Source organism: Delphinapterus leucas, chromosome 18 (assembly GCF_059928025.1).
Source record: "Delphinapterus leucas isolate spDelLeu-1000000601 "Yukka" chromosome 18, BTC_Dleu_Yukka2, whole genome shotgun sequence".
NCBI classification, from domain to species: Eukaryota; Metazoa; Chordata; class Mammalia; order Artiodactyla; family Monodontidae; genus Delphinapterus; species Delphinapterus leucas.
This window is the reverse complement of record NC_143146.1, coordinates 45,181,270-45,208,662: the sequence shown is the minus strand read 5'-3', so window position 1 is coordinate 45,208,662 and position 27,393 is coordinate 45,181,270. Positions and strand designations below refer to the sequence as shown.

Genomic DNA, 27,393 nt, shown 5'->3' with positions numbered 1-27,393 from the left:
TGAGAAATCACTATCTTGAAGAGATAATCTGCAACACCATATTCATTGTAGCATTATTCACATTAGACAAGACATGAAAACAACCTAAGTGTCCATCAGTGGATAAATGGATAAAGAAAATGGGATATATATATATAATGATATATTATTTAGTCATATAAAAGATAAATTCTGCCTTTGCTTCAACATATGAACCTTGAGGGCATTATGCTAAATGAAATATATAAAATAGAGAAAGTCAAATACTGTATGATATCACTTATATGTGGAATCTAAAAAAGCCCAACTCATAGAACTAGAGTGTAAGATGGTGGTTGATGGGGGCTGTGGTGGGAAATGGGGAGATATTGATCAATGTGTAAAAAATTTCAGTTATAAAATAAATAAGTTCTGCAGATCTAACATACAGTATGATGACTGTAGTTCATAGTACTGTATTATATACTCCAAGTTGCTAAGTGAGTAGATCTTAAATGTTCTTACCACCAAAAAAAATGTAATCATGTGAAGTGATAGATATGTTAACTAACCTTATTGTGGTAATCATTTCACAATGTATATGCATATTGAATCATCACGTTGTATATCTTAAATTTACACAATGTTTTAAGTCAATTATATCTCAGTAAAGCTGAGAAAAGAAAACAGTATGTGTTTGTTCTGAGATTGAGTTGGATTTTTTTTTTTTTTTGCGGTACGCGGGCCTCTCACTGTTGTGGCCTCTCCCATTGCGGAGCACAGGCTCCAGACACACAGGCTCAGCGGCCATGGCTCACAGGCCTATCCGCTCCGCTGCATGTGGGATCTTCCCGGACCGGGACACGAACGCCTGTCCACTGCATCGCCAGGCGGACTCTCAACCACTGCGCCATCAGGGAAGCCCATGAGTTGGATTTTTTTTAAGAGCAAATCTAAGGATGTAGAAATAAGCCTCAAGTTCGTTGTTGTGGTACCAAGTAGGAAGGAATAAAACTGAAATGCCAATTACATAAATTATTACAAAAATGGAGCCATTAAAGAATAAAATGTTGAAAAATGATTTAAAGAGATAGAAGATAGATTATTATAAATGATCTAGATTATTGGCAGGATCGGAACTGAATGCAGCTCCATGATATAAGTACCTGCTATAAGACCATGAGATATAAAGTACTAAGAGATAATATTTCAAACATACTTGCTCTATATCTATTACAGATAAACCAAATATGAAAAAGCAAAAAAAAAATGTTTCAGAGAATATTCTACATTATCAAAATATTAGCATTAGCCCAATTATTTTACTAAAAAGTCTTAATAAACTGAATAACTTCTTTGAATAAAAGTTACTGCCTCTTTGAAAAATTTTACTTTTCTTTTTTTTCTGGAAAATATGCTCAAATTTTTATATTAAAAATGCCAGGTAAATATTTGCCTGAAATTGTATTTATTATTTAAAACTTCAATCTCTTACCTCTCTTCCTAAGTCCAGTGGCAGGACCTTTTATTATGGACTAAAGTAAATGACCAGTTACCTTGAGGATTGAAGGTGACTGACAAAGTAATTAAAATCCATATTCCTAAAGTGATATTAAATATTAAGCATCATTTAATAACAGTTTAATAAAAAGGCACCAGTTCAATTTCATATAAAATTAGAAAATAATTTATTTTGATGAATAAAAATGCAAGAAGGAGCAATATTTTGATCTAGACTTCATGTCATTTATTTAATTTATGGCAATTATAAAATTATTACAGATACATTCCAAGTGATCTTTTGTAAAAGAAATGTTAATACTCATGAAAAGATAGAAACTCAAAATATTTTAGATTGTGTGTCCTATATGTATTTTAGAGACAGGTAAAGAAATGCACAATTACCTTAGTTTTCTAAAGTCAATTACAAAGAGAGTGACAAGTCCTAGACAAACCATTGTGGAGGTAAAGACACACTTAGGTTTGTCAAGAGACATACCACTAGGGCCCATTGTGTCAGAGAGGCATTGGGCCCACTTGTGTCAGAGAGGTATTGGACTCTCCATAAATATGTCAGTCCTGTCTCTATCCTTGGCTCAAATGGAGGCCAGATCTCCCAACTCGTCACCTGACACTGGCGATACAGCTCCTGTGTGAGGACTGTGTGTGTATGTGCATCTTCTATGTAATATTCTCTTTTTAAAAAAATTTTTGTTGGAGTATAGTTGATTTAGAATGTTGTGTTACTTTCTGCTGAAGAGCAAAGAGAATCAGTTATACATATACATATATCCACTCTTTTTTAGATTCTTTTCCCATATAGGTCATTACACAGTATTGAGTAGAGTTCCCTGTGCTATACAGTAGGTCCTTAGTAGTTATCTATTTTATATATAGTAGTATGTAATATTCTCTTTTAATCCAGAGAGAAGACGTACTGAGAAAAGTTTTGTGAGAGAATCACATCAATCTTTTACAGAACACAGCCTACCTTCAGTGCTGCTGTAATACTGAACAAGTAGAGATTTCCTCCAAAAAAGCATGAACAACAGAAAGTATATTCCTATCAAAACATGCTGCTGTTAAAGCACATGTGGCAACCAGGTCTCTGGAGATTCTGAGATACTGTCTTCCTTCAAAATAGATTTAAAATTACAAATGGAAAACACTGTGAATTCTGTTCTCCATGTGAATAAAGACATTGTACTTGTAAATAGAATATCTGAGGAGTGGTCCCAGGGACAGTTTGTATTTTTTATTTAATTTACTTCATTTCATTTCATCTTAGCTTTTATAGCACTTATTTTGTGTCAGGCTTTTGAAATTTTTTCTACAGAGAGCATAATTGAGCAAGAGTTCCAGGTGCTGTGCTTTGAAATCCATCACTATGTTTGTGCCAAGGCTGTTCCACACACAGGCTGCTCTAGGACAATGACTTAGCTGGCAGGATACTAAGGCAGACAGGTTCCTGGCAGACATGTGACTCCTAGATGATTGACAATGGCCAAACACTGCCCCTTGAACAGCAGTACACGAGGCTTCCACTCAGTCTTTTCTAAATTCAATCCTTTCTAATTGTTCCAAAGAATAAAATATATGGAATGTTTTATTTCATGATTTTAACATATTCCAGAAATTGTGAAATTTTTAAAGAATACATAGAGAAAACAAAAATATATATATAAGAAGAAATTAATATCCATTGTATTTGGTTTCACTTATGGATGTAAGTACAGAATCATAATTAATATGCCTGATAATAATTCAACATTGTATTCAAGAAAAATGAGAAATGAGTGTCAATAGTGCTTTTAAAAACATGATGCTAGGGCTTCCCTGGTGGTGCAGTGGTTGAGAGTCCGCCTGCCGATGCAGAGGATACGGGTTCGTACCCTGGTCCGGGAGGATCCCCCATGCCGCGGAGCGGGGGGGCCCGTGAGCCGTAGCCGCTGAGCCTGTGCGTCCGGAGCCTGTGCTCCACGACAGGAGAGGCCACAACAGTGAGAGGCCCGCGTACCGCAAAAAAAAAAAAAAAAAAAAAAAATGATGCCAAACTTATTTGCTAATATTTAAAGTTTATCCTTCAAAATATACATTAAATTGGAAATGTGAGGTTACTTTTTAACATAATAAAATTATCTCATACTGTTGTAGGATTTAATGTCTTTTGTCTAAGTTTGTAAATGAAACAAATCACTTTTCAAAGATCCTTTAGAAATAACTATGAAATTTCCAGGTTTATAAATATAAATTTGTAAAATTAATGTCAAACCTGAAGTTAAATGAGTTTTTAAAGTTTTTAATGTAAAGGTATTATACACTAGGTTAGTTTTCTAATTAAAGAAAAAAATAAAAACCTCTGGAGAACATTTAGTGTGCAAAAAAATTTACCCCTGAGTCGTCAAAGTCCTAAATTTTAGAAGACCATTCCATCAAGGCACCTAACATTATTTGATGAATTTCTACAAATACTAAGCGCTTTTCTTTTCCATTAAAAAGAAAAAAAAAAAATCTTTTGAAAATGGAGACCAAAATCTGGATTTTTAAAATGATGATTTAAAGATCATAATTCAATTGATAATTCAAAATATGAAAACAGTAATTAAATTTTATTATGTGTCATTACAGTTCATATGAGTTTGTAATGTAAATATACAAATAAATAACATTTTATGCTAGTCACTTTATGCTAACTCTTAAAAACCTCTAAAATCCTAGAATATTTCATGTGAAATATAATGCTTACAACAAAAAATTAGGTTTGAGGCACATATTATTGCATTATAAATGAGATTTTAATGCAGTCAAGGCCTTGTACATGAGTTAATTTTCTCTGACTTACAGCTGCCTTCCAAGTCACAAAGAGCCTTTTGCAAACACATTCTGTTCAACTGTGTCTCAACAGTAGATTACAGATAATTTGAATACAAGAGTCAAGGTTTATTCACTTTTGCATTTCAACAGAAAGGAAACCAGATATGAAACTGATTTCTTCAATGAGAATTTGTTTAATACATGTTGAATTTTATTGAAACTCAGATGTCATCGATTATAACATGCAGCACTAAGACAGCAAAAATAATGCCAATTCCAAGTGTAAAATCTATTTCTATTTCAGAGATAATATACATGCAAAAGTTTGCATCTCAGAATCCATGAAATATGGTACTACCACTTCTAAGATCAACTCCTGGATCCTCCATGAAGCTTTGAAATTACATACCTATGATCTTGAGCCTTTATCCCCTCCCTTAAGCCCTTGAATAGAGCCAAACCGTAATTAGTACCTTTCAGAGGACTGAAATAAAAATATTTACCGATTTGAATCCCTTGTGGAACTTAACCTACAGTTAAATCCTAAGTGTGTAGTATCTTCTTTTCCCAAGTTCCCACCACTATGGGACCATCAGAAGTTATTCTGTTTAACCTTAAATTCACCCCTCTGTATTTTCCTGGTCTACACTTAAAATGCATGCCTTTTCAATCATCTTTTCAACTCATATTGTCCTTTCTTTTGAGTCAGTTTCCCACTCATCTCTCTCCTAGTTTTCAACATGCCTGACCCAAACTCTATTCTTGTTTGTAGAAGGTAGGTATTTTACTGTTTATATATTCATGTGCAAAAATGTAACTGTATTTTTATATAATTCAATTTAACTTTTATTTTAAACCTCATTCCACTCTGTAATGGAAAGCTTAATCTTGCCAATTCAAAGTAAATTCAGTTGTCTGTTATTTCTGTTTAATATTGGCTTATAATTCAATTATGTTAAGATATAAATGTACTTCTGAGGTTTCCTCCTTGCCCTTCCATAATGAAGTTACTTAAATTATAAGTTCTGCCAGGCACACCTGTTGCTAGAGGGCCATGGTGGAGATAAGAATCTCTAGATTCTTCAGAATATAAAACATCTGAAGTCTTATGCATGGGCACAAGAATGGCGAGATGAATAGAATTAAACTATATTATTACATTTCTATTTTGCCTTTTGGTGCTAATGACCCACTAATACCTGAGCTTTACCTTCACAGATTTTCTAGTGAGGATGGTCCAGACTGTAGTGGGCAAGCCATCTCATGGCAGGCCCAATAGCTTTCTCTCAGTTAACTTCTATACCTTAGTTGGAGATAAGAAAAGCTTTCAGATACAACTTTAATCCACAGACTCAGACAACATAGGAGGTCTCTAGACATCACAAGTCTTCAAATGTCACACATGTCCAGAATGAGATTTCTACTCTTCAGCACCTGGTATCTGTTTCTTCTTTTCTGAGCTCTTGCGTAGAAGCACAGCCTACCCCTAATTTTGGATTCCAAACTTGAAAGTGGATTCCAGGTAGGGAGATGGGGGCAAAGGATCTACACGCCCCTGCCCCCCTGCCATACACACAAATTACTTCTAACACATTAGGTTTCCTTTCCCAAACTCTCTTCCTCTATAGATTCTGTTTTCTAGTTCAGAGATTTCGGGGAAGAACATTTTGGCCAGGATATGTGGACTTTCCTTCTCACATCTGCAACCTAGGGTTTTGCACTTAGAAATAGAAAATGTGGTGTCTTTTCTCCCTGGCTTTTAATCTAACTTTTTTCTACGGTGAATGGCAGTCCTGAGTCCTACCCTCTGAATTTCAGTGGTCATGGAGTAACAGAAAAAATATTCTACAATTAATGTCACAGATTATTATTCTGCCACACTAAGTTAAACATCTTCATACTTTTCTTTGACTCTTTATTTCATTTTCTGAACTAAGCAGAAACCTGGCTGTTTCCAGAGAGCACTGTTGCCCTAAAGATGACTTAATTCTCTATTTTCCCATACCTCAGGGTCAAGAAATGCAAAATATCCTCTTTACCCCACAATGCTGGAAAAACCTGTCATCCCTCCAATCTGGTGTGAAAATCCCTGATACCTAAAGATGCAGGGCATTCATACAATACACTTTTAAAGTGGATAGTAATGAAATGAGATGCAATTGATATCACTTTTCAACCTGTGATAACAAAAGTGGAGTTTTCAAACAATTTAGAATAAACCAGTTACATGACTTTAAATGCCTGTTCACTTTAAGGATGTAGAATAGTTGAGACTGAGAAGATTAATAACAAAGGATTTTGATTTGAAACAGTGTTTTGATTTTTAGAGTTGATTAAGTGTTTTTTATTTTTAATTTGAAAAATTAAGGTCACTAGAAGTTGTGAGGCTTATGTGATTTCTCATTTGGGAACAGTGAGTAAATGCATAAATGTTAAGGAACAATGGGAAAAAAAAAACAAAGGTTTGTGTTTCATACCACAAACAGAGTTTGAGATTGAAATGTTTACATCCTGCTATACTTTTCTTGGTCACTGTCAATCTCAAAATTCCCTATCCTTCCTGCTTATTCACTGAGGATATGGCGTATTCCTCGTAGAATTCCCTACTTGCTAGAGTTCTGCCATGTTTGTGGGTTACCTTACAGTCCATGTAGTTAATTCAGACAATACTCTGGTAATTCATTACCTTATATCCAGTTCTCTTCCACCTCCACTGTTAAACCTCCCTCCCCCGTTGGTCACCCTTTGGACCCTGCGGTCAGCCAGAACTGCTCCAGTTCTAAAATAATAAATAAACAGTTTTGTCTGATCATAACCTTCTAACCCTCTCTTTTAATTTAAATAAATCAATTCCTCCACCTTATTATATATTTTAATCAATAGAATCCTCTAATTTCTCCATAGCAGCTCTTTTTTGTAAGGATTTTTTTTTTTTTACACATCTTCCCTGAGTTTTAAGATTTTATCCACTTCGACCACCCTCTTTCTGATATCTTCATCTCTTTTGCCCTGTTTTATTTTCATCACTTGTATCTAGCAAAATCTCAGTCTTGGTTGGGATTCATGTCTCCTTTCTCCATGCCTGCATCTGTGCATGTGAGCAGTGATTTAGATCAGATCACACAATCATCCAAGTTCATGTTATCCTTTCCATAAATGGTTCCTTTTCTCTTTCCTTGAAAGCAGTTATTTCAAACATCTTCCACTGTCCACAGATTTCTATTCTCCCATCTCCCCTTAATTCTCAACAGATGATTTCACCTTTCTACTTCCTTCTACTTCACAGAGGGAATAGGTAATTATTCCTTTAAATTCCTCCAAACAACTCTACAATTTCACCTATCTACAGTTGCATCTTTGATGCCTTTCTCATTACAAAGAAGCATATTTTATCCTGCCTCCAGCCTCTACACCTAATATTCTTTGGATAACATGCCCTGCTGGATTATCTTTGACTTGAGCTATTGATTCTTCTCTATTTTCTCCCTTCAGATCTTCTTTCCTATTGATTCCACTGCATCCAATATTTTTTACTGGAAACAGGACGAAAGAAAACCTCCTCCAACCAGACATCCTTCTTCACTTTTGCCCTGTATCTGTCCTCTCTCTCAAAGCCAAATTTCTTTTGACAGGAATTCTCTTTCCTTATTCACTTTCCATTAACTCCAAATCTACTGCAATTTTGCTTTCACACTCACCACTCCACTAAAACTCCTCTGATCAAGGCCATTGTAACCTTGGTGCTGCTAGAATAATCTGGCATTTTTAGAATATACAAATCATTTTTAGTTACCTTCTTTCCTTTTAGTGTTATTTCAATCTTGCAATATTATCCATATTTTCTGAGAAAGAAACTGATATTCTGAAAGTTAATTTGGTCAAGATCACACACTTGCAGCTATAGATGGCAAAGACTGATCTTGAATTGAGGGTTTCTGACTCAGGAACCTATATTTTGCTACAGTAAAATAAGATGAATCAATTATATTCTCATATTCATTATTTCATGTATATTTACAACTTATTTTTTACTAAGATTATAGATTTCCATGGCCTACATTGATAGCACAGCCTACAGTATCTGAAGTTATTAATAAGTTAAGATGACCCAGAAACTTCTGGGGAATGGGGAAGCTAATGATAAAAGTTTTGCTTCATGAATTTCCTAGTAAAAATAAGGACATTAGACATGTTAGAGACAGACTATTTCTCCTAAGTAATGTAAATTGACTCAAAAGTACAAAGGGAAACATTGAAAGATTCAAAATCTCAATCATTGTTAGTAACTAACTTGATTGGCCTAAAAAGCCAAATACTGAATGATAGGTCTCTGATGTATCTCTGATCTGATTGGGAAACAATTTTCCCATTGTTTTCTCTTTTCCTTAATAACTCTCTTTCCATTGAGGAACTTATATTTTACTGATAAGAAAATTATGCAGAAGAATAGTTACAATCCACAGGAATTTCCGGTTCATTGCTATGGTATAGGTAGGTGCAAAATGCCCTGGAAGCAGAAGAAAATAAGCTCTCAACAGCAGGCTTTCCAGAGGAAATGATACTTGAGCTAAGACTTAATGATTGTAGATACTGTCCAGGTAGATGAGGGAGGAAAGGACATCTGAGTGGAGGGACCAGTATGTGCAAAATGTAGAGACATAGATATCATGGGGTGTTTAGAGAACTACAATCAGTTGTTCCAATGAAGTAGTAGTCAAGACTTTAAAGCATAAAATTACCAGGATGACAATTCAAAATAATTTGAAGGAACAAAAACAACAGAGTGAATTTATTGTTCACACAATGGAAAATCTCCAGAGTGTCTCTTTTTAAGCTCAGATGGATTGGAGGAATTAAAAGATGCCATCAATTCTCTGTTTTGTTTTTCTCCCCTCCCTTTCTTTCCCTTTCTTTCTTTCTCTCTCTCTTTCTTTCTTTCTTTTTTTCTTTCTTTCTCTTTATTTCTCTCTTCCTTCCTTCCTTCCTTCCTTCCTTCCTCTCTTCCCCCCTCCCTTTTTTCTTTTGTCTTCTGAGTTACCCTGATCCTCATACAGGCTTACTACAGAGAAATCCAAATAGCCACCAGCAGTGCTAAACTAAGATTGTCCTAGATCACATATTCCTGGATCACAAAGTGTATATTCATTTTATGATTAATCTCCTGGGTGTGAATGCAGATTTCTTGATAATATGTCCCCCACTACCCTGTCCTACTTTATTTTCTATTTTTTACCCCTATTTCAGTTATATGCATATCAGGTTAAGAAACCCTGCTGTAGATAAATGTGGGGCCTTTGTAAGGAATGTAATAAATTAACATGTGAGAAAAACAAGATAACTCTAGTAATTATAGGGCTAATACAGGGAAACAAAAAAAGTGCTTTGGAGTTTGTGATGATTCAGACATATTGTCTTTACTATGTTTATATCATAATTTATGTAATCAATTTATTTAGCCAACTATATATCAATGTAAAGGTAGGGCTTTTTCCATTACTATTAAACTCTACAATAAGTATGCTTGTGGAAGCTATTTTCTTTGTAATTTTAGAAGTGGAAATGCAAGGAAAAGAATAATGCACAGCTGTAAATGTATACATATCATACACATCAGCCAATAAATAGCCCTCCAGAAAAAAATCTGTTTTTACTTGTATCAGCAATCTACTTGTTTTAATTTCCCAGCAGCACAGACTCCCTGAAATTATGTATCTTTGTAATTGTCAATATGATAGTACAATTCTATTGGAAGAGAATTTCTTTGTGTATATTTTCACAAGGTAAGATCAATCTGTAGCTGCCTTCTGTGTCCTTCAAGGTTTGGTTGGTTAAGGGTGGCAGAGATAGTTGGTCAGCATATTTACTATCTTGTGACTGAATTTCTAATCATAAAATGTATCCATGTGTCTACTTCAAAGAGAAGGACAGGTGTGAGAGAGAATTGACAAATCCTACATTTTTACAAAAACAATAGGTTAGAAGTACAAATTAGAAAGAAAGGAGCCGAATGAAGATGGCATGTATTACTGGCATCATGTCTCAGATGCAAGGGCCAGAAAAACAAATGAAAGAACAATTTGGATGTAATTAAGGAAGCAGGAGGCAAAGAAAAGCAAGAAAAACTAAGGAACAGATGATGCTTCTAGCCCAAACTCCCCAAATCTTCCAGCCGGCCTTTCCTGCTTGTTCTGCTGTGACAATATATGTGGACACTCAATGAAATGTACTCAGCCTTGAGATTATTAATAATTTTGAAATTGAAACTAGCTGCATAGAAAATACTGTAAACCAAATGCTTGAATTGATTCCTTTGGCTTTATTCATCCCCTATTGACATTTATCCCATTAGAATGAAGTTTTATTTTCAGTGTCCTTAGATAAACTTTGAGTGCCAAAGAATGGTTCCAACTGCACATTTTAAAGTATGTCTGTACATAGTACATACTAGATGCTTAATGAGAATTTTTAATAAATTAATTTATGAATCAATTTTTACATCTTCATGTGTTTCCGCCCTACCCACCATACAAAGCAATTGAAACTCAAAGTAATACCAACCACCTTTATTATTTGTTCATTCAACAAACATTTAGTGCTAGGTCCTAAATATACAAAAATTGGCCCTGGAGATTTCTATGCCCTTAATATGTCATCCTTTAAATAAGCTAGGGCAGGCAAATGGGGAGTGAGAAGGGAAATAATATTTGAATGATTGAGTCCCATGTACAAGACATAGTGCTGGCCACTTTACATGCATTATCTCTAATCCCAGAACAAACCCAGGTCATTCCCCTGTGTGAATTTTGGGAAAATGTGGCTCATAGATATTTATGAAGTTTCCCCAAGCTTTTAACACCAGTAGTAGGAAGATGCAGGGTATAAATACATGTTTCCTTTACCTTGTTGGATGTTGCCAGTCCTTTTTCACTTCTAATCAAGCTAGGCAGGATTTCTCTGTTTCCTTTCAGTCATATAAAATGGGAGGACAAGTAGTGAATTTCTCATCAGCACATCTTTCATTCCTAACAATTAAAATTGCTAGTAATTTCATCTTTGTTTACTTCAGATTTTCATGCCTAGAATACACTTTTCTATACTTTTCCCCTATTCTTTCTCCTTACTAGACACCTCTCATATTGATAGTTGAAACAGCATTTATAGCCCCTAGAAAAGAGAACCTCCTGAATAATTACATTTTTGTCCCAATGGCCAATACATGATACCTCTGCTACCCACTTCCCTACTTTTTCCCTCCTAAGCACGAACCAGAACACTAAGGGTATGTAAGATGATGGAGCCAATCATACCTGTTCTATTTGCAAACACTCCTCAGAGCACTACCCCCAGAATCACCTCCAAGACTCTGCTACATTGCCTTTTTTTAAGTTCGTTTTTAAAATTGAAATAGAGTTGATATACAATGTTGTGTTGGTTTCAGTTTTAAAGCAAAGTGATTCAGGTGTGTGTGTATGTGTATATATATATATATTCTTTTCAGATTCTTTTCCCTTATAGGTTATTATAAAATATTGAGTATAGTTCCCTACGTTGTCTTTTAAAGTCAAAATATAATGGTTTTCTTCTAAAGTACATAAGTACACTAATTTATGTGTTAGGACCACATGCCATTCATGCATTCATTCATTTATTCCACAGATACTTTTTATGGAGTCTCTATTATGTAGGTTCTAGAACTACACCTTAAAAACAAAGAGACAAAGTCGCTGTGCTCATCAGTCTTATATTCTAGGAACTGTCCTAGACTAAAATTTCTAAAAGGTAGGAACAGACATGCTAGTTACCATTCTAGTTACTTTGTCTGCTTTTGATTATAATGATAATGTTCTGATGACAATAATAATAAAAAAAGATCTGATTCATGCTAATTTATGAGTTTAATCTTTAGGAAGTATTGGAAATAGTGTCTTACTTTATAACATGTTGGGAGGAATTTCCAGTAATGAAATAAATCCTTAATAGGCTGGATGTTAGAATACCAAGTAAAAGTGGTAAATTACAGAATAGTAGGACCCTAATTTGGTGATTTTCAAACTTTGCTACACATTAAAAAGCCGCTGGGGAGCTTTTAAAAACAAATCCTGACTCCCATCCTACTCCCTGTACCAATTAAATCAGAAAGTTGTGGGGTAGGACCCAAGCATCATTTGTTATTTTTTTAGCTCCCTAGATTATTTCAACATGCAGACAAATGTGAGAGCCAATGATCCAAACACATTTTTATCAGTCTTTAGTGTACGTGCAAATCAACTGGAGATATTAAATACAGATTCTAGTGTTTTTGTTTTTTTTTTAAGTCTTCGCTGAATTTGTTACAATATTGCTTCTGTTTTGGTTTTTTGACCATGAGGCACGTGGGATCTTAGCTCCCCAACCAGGGAAGGAACCTGCACCCCTGTACTGGAAGGCAAAGTCTTAACCACTGGACCACCAGGGAAGTCCCCAGATTCTAGTTTAATGGATCTGGGGTGGGCCCAAGATTCTTTATGTCCAACAAGCAACCAGATGTTTCTACAGCTGCTGCTGCTGGTCTGTGCGCCACACAGTGAGTCTAGCAAGATGACAACACATGTCACCTTATTAGGCCTGTAAGGGCTCTGCGGCTAGCTGCCTGCCATTTTCTGAGCAGTGGTTACCCAACCCATCCAGCAGAGGAGGCATTGTGTTCCACATCAACAAGGACCGCCTAAAAACATTCAGAGAAGAGGCTCTCCAATGTTGTAGGTTTTTCTGACAACTTCGGAAAAACTCCCATCTCAACTCAAGCATGAGAGGAACTTCTGGAATGTGTACCTGGAAATGCTGATCTTTGAGAAGTACCGTCTCAGTACTTGGCTCATGTTTAACCAATAACTAAACCTCTAGGAAGAGAAGAGAGAGCCAGACCACTTCTATGCAAAACTCCAGTTTTGAGTTTCTCCATATCCTAAATGTATTTCATAAGTGAATAACTTGAGTAGAAATTATTCCACAGCCTAGTGAGTGATTAGACGAATGATGTGAAAGGCATGTTCTTTTTGTGAAAGTGTAGCTTAGACTCGGCAACATTTAGAAATCAGGTATTTAGCTCCATGAATGATGATCCCAATTTCTTTCTAAAATGTGTTCTAAATGATCACTTATGATGTCCTGTCTCTCCACCCCAATTATTTCTTTATTAACTATGTGAACATTTCATTCTTGGAATATGCTTTTCCTATTTGTATTTTAAATTTATTTGAACCAGTGTCACTAATGTTTTTCTTAGATTAGAATTTAGAACCAAATCCCTACAATCTTCAAAAATGATTGACATACAAAGTGAAAGAGAAATGTAAATATTTAAGAAAGAAACATGTCTTTTTGCAACATGAGGGGAAAAATGACTTTGTATTTTAGCCTTTCATCACAGGAGTTCTGATATGAATCTAAACTATTTGACTGCTCTTGCAAAATGATATCATTTTACCAGAGTAAAGTGTTTTCTATAATATGGTCCTATGTATTATGTATTGGATATGGCAAAAGTAAATGCCCAATAAAAAGTCAGTGCATATTAAATTAATGATTCTAATGAGCTTCATCTTCTGTGAATTCATTGTATAGTTTGAAGCAGCTTTTGAATAGGAAGTAGAGTTAGTAGACAAATGGAATAAGAATGAATGTGTTTTAAAAAAAAGAAAAGAAACTCCTCAAAGTGCTTGTTTTCAGAGAATTAGAGATTACAAGTCACTTCAAATGATCCATTGATTGAAGTGACTCATCCATTAGAAAGGCCATCTTGTCTGCAACAACAACAAAAAGATGCATTTTAACATGCACATGCATGTTTTTTCATCAGATAAACATTTTACATATGCAATCACAACACATCCACCCACAGTATCTCAATTATAAATATCACTTGTTCAGTTCATCTCATAAATAATTGGGTCTGAGATGAAATCAACAATTCAGTATTATTCATTCCAGCTTCAGTCAACTGAGAATGTCTTTTAGGAAAATAAAAACACCTCTGGTTTTCTGTTTATTTCTGTGACTTAGTAAAAGTAAAATGAACATAGAGTTTAACTGGCAGGGTCACACTGCCTGGAACACAGTAGGCTCACAATACGTGATTTTATTTTCATATATATATATATATATATATATATATATACATATAATTATTCTAAGATTTGTTTTTTTACTTTACCTAGCAAATTATAATTAAATATATACTTAACACCCATGTTTTATAAAGAAAAATTAAAACATTTATTGTAAAAATTACCCAAAATAAAATGAATGTTTTGTTATACTAGGTCAACTAAACTCCAACTTTAATGGATGTGTAAAGTATTTTTCAGGGTATCATAGTAGTTTTTTATCATGGCTTTAACAAATTATCATAAAATTATCAATAGAAGCTTAAAATAACACCCATTTATTAATTTCCATTCCTGTAGTCAGAAATCTGGGTACAGAGTGGTTCAGCCAGTCCTCTGCTTGGTGTTTTGAATTGAAGAAATCACGGTATCAGCTGGGCTGTATTGCTTTCTGGAAGCTCTGTGGATGAACCCACTTCCAAGTTTATTCCTTGCAGACTGTCAGCTAGGCTGGATATGTCTCTATTTTAAGGTCCATAATATCAATTATATTTGCAAGGCCCCTTTTGCCATGTAATATAATGTATTTGTAGGTTCCATGCATTAAGGCATGGACATCTTTGGGGGGCTATTCTGCCTACCATAGATAGACTAATAAATGGATTCTGAGAATATTGAGCTTCCCTTATGAGAGACCAACAGGATGATAGAGTAAGAAAGATCAAAGAAGCTCAAAGGGGAAGAAAACATTGATGTTTTAAAATTCCTCCTGGCTCCATGAGACAGATGTTTTGTAAGTTTTCATAGATATTTTACCTTTCTTTCCCAATATGTACATTCACTATTGAGGTCTTTTAGAAATCATCTCTAATTGCAGTAATTGACACTCCCACCAAATGGTTTGATGGGGAATGCTGTTTGTCACAGCATTTCAAACAGTGTGCCCTGAGTCAAGCATAAAGCATAAAAAAGCAATCAATTTGATTCACTTAAGTTACATTAAATCTCTTTTTTCAAAGAATCTTATAAGACAACTTATACTCAGTTATGCTTCACAGAAATCTGATTCAATTGCTAAATACATTTGTAAATGAGACTGGGAAAATTATATGTTCTATACTACTTTTTTGTAGGAAAATCCTTTGTAGGACTAGATGGAGAAATCAAACATATGCAGAATAGTTGGCTTTGCTAAATTTGAATGCTTAGATAATTCAATGTAAGTATTTTAAGGGTAAGCTAAATACCTGTTATTGTAATTCTTCTTGCAGTGAATATTAACTGCTATTACAAGAAAATCTGTAAAACAAATGTAACTTCTTACTGTTGAAAAAATAATTGAAAGGATCATAAATGGAAAGCTGTCTCAATATAAAGCAATAGTGTTTTTTAGCACCTGGTTTATAATTAGCATTGCCCACATTCATTTGACTTTGAAAATGTTTATGATTTTATAATTTAACTACAAAAATGTAAAGGAAACTAGTTTTCCAACTTAATAAGACAGTGGGGTGAGGAGGGAAGATGGGTAGATGAAGTTTTTCAAAAGGAAAACAAAATTTACTTTTTTAGAATTTTGAAATTGTTATTGTTACCTTTCTTCCTTTGCCCATTTTACTCTGCCTTTAAAGTACAATGCTTTTTCCTATGAATCTTCTAGAATTAACTTCTCTGGAGTATTTTTTTCTTCATAATGAGATGGAGGATTCAGAACATATGTGCAGTAATTTTTATACATTAATGTTAAAATATTCTCTCATCATATGTTATACCAGATCTCATAACTTTGAAAAACACTGTTACATAGTATTATTTGAAAGATTTACATAACAACTCCCAAAGTACATTTTACACCCCATTAAATCAAAACCTTACATTGCCAAGAAAGTACCTTAAGAAAGCTTGTTAACAGGGCTTCCCTGGTGGCGCAGTGGTTGAGAGTCTGCCTGCCAATGCAGGGGACACGAGTTCATACCCGGGCCCGGGAAGATCCCACATGCCGCAGAGCAGCTGGGCCCATGAACCATGGCTGCTGAGCCTGCGCATCCTGCGTGTCCGGAGCCTGTGCTCCGCAACGGGAGAGGCCACAACAGTAAGAGGCCCGTGTACCGCAAAAAAAAAAAATCTTATTAACATAAAACTATGAATTTGAAATTATATAAAGTATATTTGCAAAGCAGAAATCAGTGCTATCTTTGAAATATAGTAGCAAGGTTACTACAGGGTACATATGTAGATTCAATAAATATCATAGTCACATTTTAATTATTCTGAAATGTAAATCTATGATTTTTCTGAAAGTAATAGTTGGTTCACAGTGCCCAGTGCATTTGTTTCTTTAATCTTTTGAGTGAAAGTTGTACTTGGGAGTTATAGATAATTCCAATTTTCAAAATGAGTTAAAAATATATGTTATAAAAGTCTTTAAATTCACCCATTCTCTCCACAAGAAGAACTCAGTCCCTATTTTGTAATTTATAAACTTTGCAAAGATTATATTCCTCTAATGATTTTGATATTCTTCTTCTTAGCTTTCAGTATGTAGTTTATATCATTAGTTAGCACTTTCATCTGCCATTTTGATCCTTGTTTCCCTCTGGTAGAAGTACAAGAAGCACAGGTGAAGAGTAGATGGGAGGGAGAACATATTCATCCATTATTATGTGTAGTTTACACTAGTTTCCTCAAACTGGAGAGTGATCTTTTTTGAGAATGGAACAAAATTTACCTTTGGGCCTAGCACGATGTCTTGCTTATAAGAGGTATAGGATAATAGTAAATATGTTTAGTAAATAAATAATTGATAATAGTGCTTATCTTTATGGATGCTTTAGGATATTGTACTCAAAACTATAAGGAGAAGAACAATAATCCAAAATTCCTTTGAGGTTGTTAAGTTTGTGATTTAGTGAGTTCCTAACTTTCAGTCATTCTTGGTTTACCTTCATTTACCTTAATATACACAAGCCTGGTCATCTGCATTTTTGAATTAACCATATCTCTTATATCCACAATTGAACCTGCCTTTCCTATATCTAATATATACATATGTATATACATATAAATATAAACTCTGCATAAATAAATATTTTTTTCTGTATTATAAATCAAGTTTATGCCCTCCATTTTTCTGTAAGGCTCATAAAATTTTCCCTGGTTATTATCACTTATTCCCTAATCTCCTAAAGTTTTGTTTCCTTATTATTTTCCTGCAATTATTATATTTGTCAAATACATATTTTTTTAATATTTTTCTCTTTATGAGGTATAAGCTTTATTTTTTAAATTATATCTATCTTTTCTACAAGTGCATGCAGGGAAGATATATGATTCTTGTTAATTCATTTTAATAGTTAGTTTTGATTGACTTCATTTTTAGATGTGATTTCATCTCAGAGAATTTTTTTTTTTTAATATTTGTCATATTGTCTTTTTAAGTATCACACTTTGGTTAACTTTCCAATGAATGTAAAATTAAATTGTGTGTTTTAAGAGAAATATTTGAAGGAAAATTAACTCTGCTGTTTTCAGTAAGATTTTGCTTATTTTTTACTTTCATAATTGCTGTTTTCTTATCCCCTCAGTTGTCAAATTTTTCTTGATATTCTTAGTTTAGTCAAAACTAAGTTTATTGTAAAATAGGCTTGAAAGCAAATTATGAAAATTATGAACTTTCTTATCTATCACATGTGGATTAATTCTTATTGGTACCACAAGTTTCCTTATTAGCTATAAATTACTACCTACTATGTTATATATCTCTTTCATATTGCCTGGTTTAAAGCCTCATCTTTCACTTAAGTTGTCACTACTCCTTCTGTTCAGTTTCTAGAACATTTTTCAACACAACCTCCACACTGCCAAAGTAATCTTTAAAAACCACACATAACTTGGTCAAATCCTTAAAATTCCCATTGGCTTTGGGATAAAATTGCAACCTCCAGGTATGACACGAGTCCCTTTATTATTTGCAGCACATGTACATCCCCAAGTTCGCTGTTAATAATATCTTTCATTCTCTTCATCCCTTCAGCCAAGAAGAACAGTAGTATTTGTGCTTCTTTAGTCATGATGTGCTCACTTGGACATGTGTGCCTTGCACATTATTCCCTCTTCCTTAAATATCCTTTTCTCTCCTTCTGCCCACTTTCCACTGGCTAACTTCTCCTTCTTATATTCAAATTAGGCATCAACTTCCTGAGAGGGCCCACATTAGAAATCGCCTCCTTTAGGAAACTTTCTCTAAGACTTCCCAAGACTGAGTTAGGTTCACTTGGCATCCCGGGAATAGGATTTATCCCACACAGTGTTTTCAGATTGAATGTTTTCTTATTAGCCTCCCACACTATAACCTAAAGTCATCAAGGGACTCTGTCTTGTTCTCAGTTGAGCCCATGGTAATTGAGCACCAAAATAAATATGTATGGTATGAATGACCGAGTTTCCTTTTGAACCTTCACAGTATTCCTACTTCTTAACATTAGTGGGTTAAGCCTTAAAGTTCATTCAGTTTTGTTTTATACGCTTAAAGGAATACATTTCCAGTTTAGGGTTTTATCAGAAAAAAAGTGCTACTATTTTAAGAATAATTACAAACAATAACTGACATTTAAAAAATGATTATAGACTGTAGGTGTGAGCTGAGGCTGCCCAGTGAATTGAAGAGCACCATATGCTCAATGCTGTCCTTTCATTACATTCTTCGTTGTCTGCCAAAAGTCAGGACCCCACAGAGTCCTCACCTCACCGAGGAAGGAGAGATTGGAACCCGAGTCTCTGTAAACTCAAGCGAGGATTATATAATTCTTCTTTTTACAGTTGTCAATCGAAACATGTTCTGGGAGCACAAATTAGAATCCTTATGAGAGCTATTACTGCAATCAAGTCCACTTTATACACCTTCCCTAATATTGCTTCACTGATAGTATTTCTTAGGCAAGATTATACCTGGTGTTTTCATAAAACACATGCAAAACACCCAAAAAGACAAAGGATTTGGATTTTATTTTTAATACACTAATACTACAAAATTGTTTTAAATTAAGTGTCTCTTTTTCCTTTTGCTTTTAACTGCCATTGATAAAAGCATAACTGCCAAGAAAACTTTTTTTTTTTTTTTAAATAGGGTCAGGGCCTCTAAAGAGTCAAGTAAGGTAAATTGTTTCCTCCCTTGTAGCTGAAATTGTTATGTTGTTTTAAATTTCCAGCTCCAAATTAATGAACAGTTTTCTCTGTAGTGTAAGAATGGGTTTGGCAGTGTGAAGATCAGAGCAATCTCTTCTTCATTAAATTGGGCAAAGAGTACTCACTGGTTCTCAAACTGTTAAATGGATATTAGGGTTTTTAATGAATGGAACATTTATTTTTGTGCCAGCTCAACTAACAACATTGACATGATTAGCATACATTTTGGCAACCGTTCTAGCGCAAGGTGTTAGAAAAAAGGGGCTTTTATCTTTGAGCTTAATTTACTTTAACTTTCCTGGTTATATATATTTTTAAAGTGAATGAGATGTTTTTGTAAAGGAAATCTTGGCACAAGAAGTTATTCAGAAATATGTCCTTTTATTAATGTTACAGGCATTTTTTTCATGCTAGAGATGAAATCCATACCCCAAACACATGAACCTTCTTCAAACTCATAAAAGAATAAAATGTTTTGTTATTTATACTGATAATTAAATCATTGCATTTGTAGAGGACTTTTTTTTTTTTAATGGTGCTACTTGTTTCACATGTATTTCTTTCCTGTAAAAGAGAGAAATCAGATATAAAAATGACTGGTGGAGGATGGTTTCCTCCATTGCTCTATATCAATTATGAATGAAAAGTTTGGGGGGTTAAATGATCTTACTTTCTTAGCTCAGTGGCCTCTCATAAAAAAGGAATTTCCAATAAAAATATATTTCCTTTTTGTAACAAACACTACTGCCTCATATGCTTATTATTTTATTTATTAAAATTCTCAAATTGAAGAAAACAAGAAAATGAGTTAATACCTATTCAAAAGGTCTTGAGTTTTTGTATTCAATTCTTTTTTTGCAATGTGTTTTTATTTTAAAATTTATTGAAAGCACTTGTAACACAGCTAACAGAGGATTTGTTATAAGTATGTATTAAAATGAGTGTTTATAATTGATTCTAAGTCATAATAAATTAATATGCATGTACACATGCATGGGTGTAAATTTTCATGTGAACTTCTATCAAACACATAGGCATACTCTTTTTCTATTATATATATATACATATATATATGTGTGTGTGTGTGTATATGTCTATAACTACACATGTATTTAATAATAATTTACCAAATGTTTAATTAAGTAATGAATTAGTTTAATATAAACATTAGCAAAACAGGATATTTAGTTTACCCACATTTACCTCTAAAAGCAAATGAATGCCATTAACAGGAGCTTCAGTAAAAGAACAAGCCCATGTTCAAATATAAAACAGTAAAAATGAGAAAGAAATTATGAAAATATATACCTTTAATTTGCAGACATAGAAACACTTTTGGTACAGTACAGACACATGATGCCCAAAAGTAGAATGATCCAGTTTAAGCTAACACTTATTCTTTGTTTACAAAGATAATTTTGCTATAGCTCTCATATAAAATAAAATTTCCAGCTCACACATGGAAGTGAAGATGATCAGTCACTGATAAGCCAGCTTGCTTCACTGCAAAGTGTTCAGTAAAAGCTAAATTATCAAAGAAATCTGCTGCTGGGCTTACAAATAAACTCTTGGACCTAATCCAAAGCCAAAGAAAGGAAGCCAGAACCGGTAGCCAACAAACCTAAACAACAACAAAAAGATAAGCATAACTTTCATAGAAAAGGTCCAGCTAAAACAACAAGTAGTGTCCACCAGCTTCTAGAATAATTTTGTTTTAATAAGGTTTTTCTTTTTTTCTGTAACACATGAGTTTAAGTATATAAGAATCTAATACATAACCCAAGTATAGAACACTACTGACAAGTTGTGAAAGTATGAAAATGTCATGAACACCTATGAAGCAACTAAGATTGAAACATATCTTTGCTTCTGGCTGTTTCTCTTGGACATAATTGCTAGTTACATTTTCTTTAAGAAAGAATATATATATTTTCCCTTGTAATAATAACAAGTGCAGTGGTAGAGCAAACAGAAAGCAACCAGAGTACACAGAAGGCGAATTAATCTTCAGCACGTCAGATCTTTAACACATGGCAAAGCATTTATCCTTGCTAAAAAAGAATTGCGCTTCTTTGTGAAGTCTTCTCTTTCAAATTATACATTATGCACTTTTGAGGTAATAAACATTCTGTTTACAAATGCATTTCTTTTCTTTTTTATCATACATTTAAGTGGGGTGACATTCCATTTACTTTAATTTCATCTTTGTTTAATGTTAAAAACAATATATTTAAAATAGACTCTTTCATTAATTTCATGTACAACTGTCATGTACAATACCTTAAAAGAGTTCCCTGCAAAGGAGCAGCTGATGCCCTCTTGTGGTTAAAGGACTTTTTTAGCCAAAAATGCAATGTACCATTTTCTTACCTTATTCCCGGGTTTTAACAATCATCTGCTTGGTGTATGAAAGCTGCAAATCATGCCCAAGCTTTTTTTATAACAGTTCCAAAGCTGTTAGTACCAATTTTCATTAAAAAAATGCTGTACACATTTTATAACCTCTGATTTTGAATTTAAAAACTTGTAAACAGCTATTTACAATACAGTACAAGTTATAAATTAGATGTCCAACACTCTTTGGGTGGTGAAGACTCTCCAAAGTCAGTTAAAACATCTCTGTTACTCCACAGCAAAAAAAAAAAAAAAAATCAAATATTAGAAATATCCATTGGTTTCCTCTCTCTCATATGCAAGTCAATTTTTCCTTTTAATGGAATTTGTACTTCCAAATTTTCATCCTCCCTGTGATGCCTTTTCCCTCTCAAACAGATGTATATGCCCATCCCTGTTACGAGAGTGATAGAACCCAAGCTTATTACAGACAGAGCTACTAAGGTGGGCATACAAGACACAGGCTCAACTTTCCTGTGAGTTGGTTCTATTGAGATCTGTGGTTCTTTCTCCTCTATGTTAATTTCTGGTTCCTTTCTTAAAAGACTCTCAATGTAGCTCTCATTACTGACAGTGTCATTGACAAATAGGTTCACCATGACCGTGGAATGGAGAGGTTCGGGATAACCATGATCACTCACTTTCACCAGTAAACGATGGAGCCCATAATCTGTCTGCAGCAATGCCTCTTCCAAAGTAATGTTGCCAGTTTTAGGGTCAATCCTAAATGACTCAGGCCTAGGACCTCTTCTTCCTATGATGCTGTAAGCTATGACAGCATTCATGCCTGTGTCTTTGTCAATTGCATAGACCTCTGTAACTGGGGAGCCAGGGAGAGTAGAAGGTAAAACCAACAGGTAAGACATGTTAGATTGAGGAAATAAAACAAGAGGTGGGTTGTCGTTGATATCTAGAAGGAGAATTGTGATTTTTGTGGTAGAAGAGAGGGGAGGCTCACCTCCATCAACAGCTTCAACCCACAAAGTATAGGAGCTTTGCTGCTCTCTGTCCAAAGAGACTTTGGCTCTCAGCATGCCCTTTCCCGTGTCTATGACAAAAATATCACTCTGGTTCACCACGGAGAGGGCAACCCATCCATTTTGCCCAGCATCGGCATCTGTTACACTAATTATTCCAATTTCACCATATCCTGGAAAGTTTTCTGGCACAAAGAAGCTGAAGTCCTTGTTGATGAACCTAGGACTGTTGTCATTTTTATCCAACACTGTGATAGCCACGGTGGCTACTGATTCTTTGGGTGGCTTCCCAGAGTCAACAGCTCTGACTGTGTACTTGTACTTTTCTTTCTCTTCTCGATCCAGCTGAGTAGAAACTGTCAGAACTCCTGTGACACTGTCTAAGGAAAAGTATGATGGAGCATCAGGTCCCAGAAAATATGAAACTTGTCCCCTCTCTCCACTGTCAGCATCTGTAGCATCTAGCTTAGTCAAAAAGGCATTAGGTGAGTTGTTTTCTTCAATGGTTAGTTCCACCAAGGGTTGAAGGAAAATAGGAGCATTATCATTGTCATCTAAAAGTTGCACTTTAATCATTTTTTTGACATGAAATCCCTCAGAGTTCCAGGCTACCACAGCTATTTCATAGAACTGCTGTAGCTCATAATCCATAGGTTTTGTGGTTTCTAGCAGATATTCATTACTGTATGGTTTGTAGGGTGATAACCTAAATGGTCCTTCACCATCCAAGTAGCAGTTCACCTTGTATTTACCTTCTGGATCTCTTATGGTGAAAAATGCAATTGGAGTTTTAACAGGTTCCAGTTCTTTCAGGTAAACAATACCATCTATCTCATTCGCTATATAACGAGGGACAATTTCAGGTGGTCTGAAAATGACTTTGATAATGGTCACCAGGGCAGTTATCATAGCAGGGATGCAGCCCGGCCCATTAGCAAGAATGGTGAGCTTGTGTGTTTGCAGAACACTTCCCCCAATCTTACTGAAAAGTTTAATGACTCCAGTGTTTTCATCCAGATGGAATAAATCCTTGGATACTTGTGGAACTTTCTGGCTGTAAGAGTAGGTGACCTGAGCATTGTTTCCCAAGTCTCTGTCCACAGCCTGGACAGCTGCAATCGGTGTGCCAACTGTAGCATTCCCATACACAGTGGCATTGATTTGTGAGTCTGTGAAGAGAGGGCAATTGTCATTAATGTCACTTATGCCAATGGTGAGGGTGGCACTGCCCAACAGTGGTGGAGACCCACCATCCTCAGCTATGATGATGCTCACATACTGGTCCTGGGTCTCCCTGTCCAACAGTCCCATGACAATTAGGTAGGGTGTTCGCTCCCCATTCTCATTCTCCTCCACGTCCAGGGTGAACATACGATGGTAGTCCAGCAAGCGGTAGGTCTGAACTCCGTTAGTGCCTGTATCTCGGTCCATGGCAGGATGCTCTATGGCCAGCCGGGTGTTTACAGGTGCATTTTCTGGGACCCAAACCGATATTTCGGAAACAGGGAACTGTGGGGCATTGTCATTGATGTCCCGGATAGCGATTTTCACCTTCACAAACCTAAAGTATTCCTGAGGCAGGACCAGTACATCCAGAAGCAAAAGACAAGAGTCAGCGGAAGGCGAAGAGGAGATGGAAATGCTGCTCCGCCAGGCAGCCCCTCCACCTCCTTCAAGACACAGGGCCTCCCTGTCGATCTCCTGGGCAGAAGTGTGCAGCTCCCCGGAGCGATTGTCTAGGATCACGTACTGACCACTCAGTCCCTGGGAGGCCAGGCTGAAGGAGAGAGGAGGGTTCCGCTCGGCGCCGCTGTGCTCCGGGGGCTGCGACTGCGGGTCCTGCCTCCCTGCTCCGTGCACCAGCCGCAGGTCCTCGGCCAGGCTGCCGATGAGCACCCCCGCGGGCAGTCCCTCGTTCAGGCTGTACAGAAGCTCCGTGGCCCGGCTATAACTCGCCAGGCAGTTGAAGGGTCCCACGAAGAGGAAAAACAGAAGCAGATGCTGAACGTGGGGGGTGGAGAGAAGGCTTATTACACACACGCGAAAAACACAGAGCTTGGAGTCAGAACCATTGCCCTGGGATCATTCTGGCTCCATCCCCATTCCCAAAGGCAAACGCTCCAGTCAGAACGGGGTGAAAAGGAAACTTGCTGTAAAGGAGAGATCTATGGGGCAACAATGTCTCCAAAACTTAATTTTTCTCTTTACTTTCTACATCTCCCCCCCACCCCTGCCCCTGCCCGGCTCCCCATCACCACCTCGCTCAGTTAATATTCGGAATCCCAAACCATAACTCATCCCTGGAAGTACATGTCGGAGTGGAGAGAACTGCGCAACGCGACAGAGGAACCACCAGGATAGGTCATGGGGAGGGAGGGGGCTGGTAGTGGAGAGGACCGAGAGGTGGGCACTTTATTTTCCATTGAAATGTTTCTACCACTAAGATCCCCGAAATGCGAAATGTGTTGCATCCCTTGCTATGAGACCGATAACAACAATATTAATTAATAATAATATAGTAACTCTACCCCCTCGGACTCCCTACCCCACCAAATAAACGCTTTAGGTCGGAAGAATTGCTTTTCATTTTAGTACGTATCTAAACTCAAATCGAAAGGATCTGTATTTCCACCCCCTAACAAGCTCTCACTAATCCCCCTCCCTTAGGGAAAGAAAAGTAAATGTGGGAAATGATTATGCAAAAACAATTTGTCAATTGCAGTAGACAGTCACAGCCAGATGCTGGCCGCAGGAAACAATCTACGAACCCCTTTATCTCAAAGCCAATTGAGCACACCCCAGCCTCCTCCACCTCATCTGCCTACATTTCTGCTTCAGAAACTTCTCACGACCCAAGGACTTGCCTATTCCTTGCTAAAATGCAGACACATTATCCCAAACTCCCGTTCCCTCCACCCAACCTTCCTGGGAAGTTTGAATTACGGTAAAAGGTTTGAGAAACCATAAAGGAGTGGGAACTGCCCCACAGTACTGTAACTTGTCGGGGCCGCGAGGCTCGTGGACCCCTACCCTTACCGGTAGGTTTCTGTGGCTGGTGCTGCTCCTGGAAAGACTTAGACGCCCCATATCCAGGCGCGGGTGCCAGGTCGCCGGGCGCCAGCTCACTGGCAGGGCCCGCGAGCTGCGCGCATCCCCTCGGCCGCGCATTCCCTTGGAGGCTGCAGTCGGCGCGCTCCTGACGGGGAGGCGGCAGAAGACACTCCCTCTCTGTGCATGCAAATGGCTAGGGAACTTCAGCCAATAGTCACTGGCTCGTCAGTTAAGGACAGCAGCTCAAGGGGGGGGCGGGGGGCAGAAAGATGAGGGGGTACCGAGGCACGGTCATGGTTTCCTGTCCTGGACCTGGGTTAAGTCCAGACCCCGCCGGAGGAGCCGGAGCGGGGACTTGCCTCTGAAGACGGCGACTAGGCGCCACCCGGTCGGACTCCGGGGCGCTTGTCCACCGTCCTCCCTCCTCGCAGCACCAGTCAGGACCCAAGTTCACAGGTTGCGAGCGTGAGAGGGAGAATTAGACTAAATTAATAAGCTTGCATTTATTTCTGATTAGAGAGAGAGGAAGTCGGCACTACGGAGCAATCACAGGCGCGATCCCCAAACGCCTGCTTTGCCACCAGTTCTTCCGAGAGACTTGGATCCAGCAGTGTTTGCACAGAGAAAGAAAATCCACTTTCTCTGCAGAGAGAAGCAACTTCAAACTCTTAGTAAGGCGGTCTGAAGCAGAGAAGCAAATATATGAAATCGGTGAAGGTTTCGACGTGCTTTAATTTTGAAGCTTCGCAGTTGGCGGTGACAAAGCTTCTGCCAATTTCCTAGTTGTAGGCGCAAGTGTCTCTGGGTGTCTGCCTTGTGGTCTTTTGAGACAACCGCGGCTTCTGGCTAAGGTAAAGAGCCAAGAGGGAGAGTGGCAACAATTGCTTGGTAACAGAAGTGGTTCTGCCTGCAAGCAATTTTACCAGATTTCTCTAAGGGATGTATTTTTTGTTTTTTTCTTTTTTTGGAGGGCACTCACTGAAGCCTAGGTTCAAAAAAAAAGAAGGCTACATTTCAAGTTATTACTTTTTTTTTTTTTCTTAGAATTTTTACTGGGAAAGGAATTCTGAAGGAGTGTGGTGGAGAATGCTTGGCTATCCCCTCTGGCTCTGACACTAAATAACCGTATGACAAGTTTCCTCATTTATAAAGTCAGGGCTGGTGAGAAGCTCCAGTGCATTAAGTCCGTGAAACACTTTTTGATCTGCAGGGTGCTATGTAAGTAGTGGCAAAGACCATTTGCCTTTCCCTGAGTAGACATTTCTCTTCATCCCTAGGTTTCCATATATCCTGTGGGCTGCCCTGAGCATAAAACCCTCCCAGCTGAGTAACTAATGACTGAACCTGGAATAGAAAAGTCCTCCTCCTGGGTTAGAGAAATATCTGACATCTTGTGTTTTCCATAGGATCCACTTCAAATTTCTTCTTCT

At 36.6% G+C, this 27,393-nt stretch overlaps 1 protein-coding gene across 1 annotated transcript; it reads right to left on the bottom strand.

Moving 5' to 3' along the window:
* Nucleotides 1–20,833: 20,833 nt before the first annotated feature.
* On the bottom strand, nt 20,834–26,089 carry PCDH20 (protocadherin 20). The gene is made up of 2 exons (XM_022561165.2): nt 25,949–26,089; nt 20,834–24,913 (listed from the first exon to the last, which is right to left on the bottom strand). Exons 1-2 carry the CDS (start codon nt 26,078–26,080, stop codon nt 22,193–22,195), a joined length of 2,853 nt encoding a protein of 950 aa, XP_022416873.2. The 5' UTR covers nt 26,081–26,089; the 3' UTR covers nt 20,834–22,192.
* Nucleotides 26,090–27,393: the final 1,304 nt, after the last annotated feature.

What these genes read in the sequence shown, in the direction of transcription:
- PCDH20 (XM_022561165.2), bottom strand. Translation starts at nt 26,080, where the DNA reads ATGCGCGGCCGAGGGGATGCGCGCAGCTCGCGGGCCCTGCCAGTGAGC. An exon ending in CCAGCCACAGAAACCTACCG is followed by an intron (nt 24,914 to 25,948) that starts GTAAGGGTAGGG and finishes CCCCACGTTCAG; the next exon opens with CATCTGCTTCTGTTTTTCCT.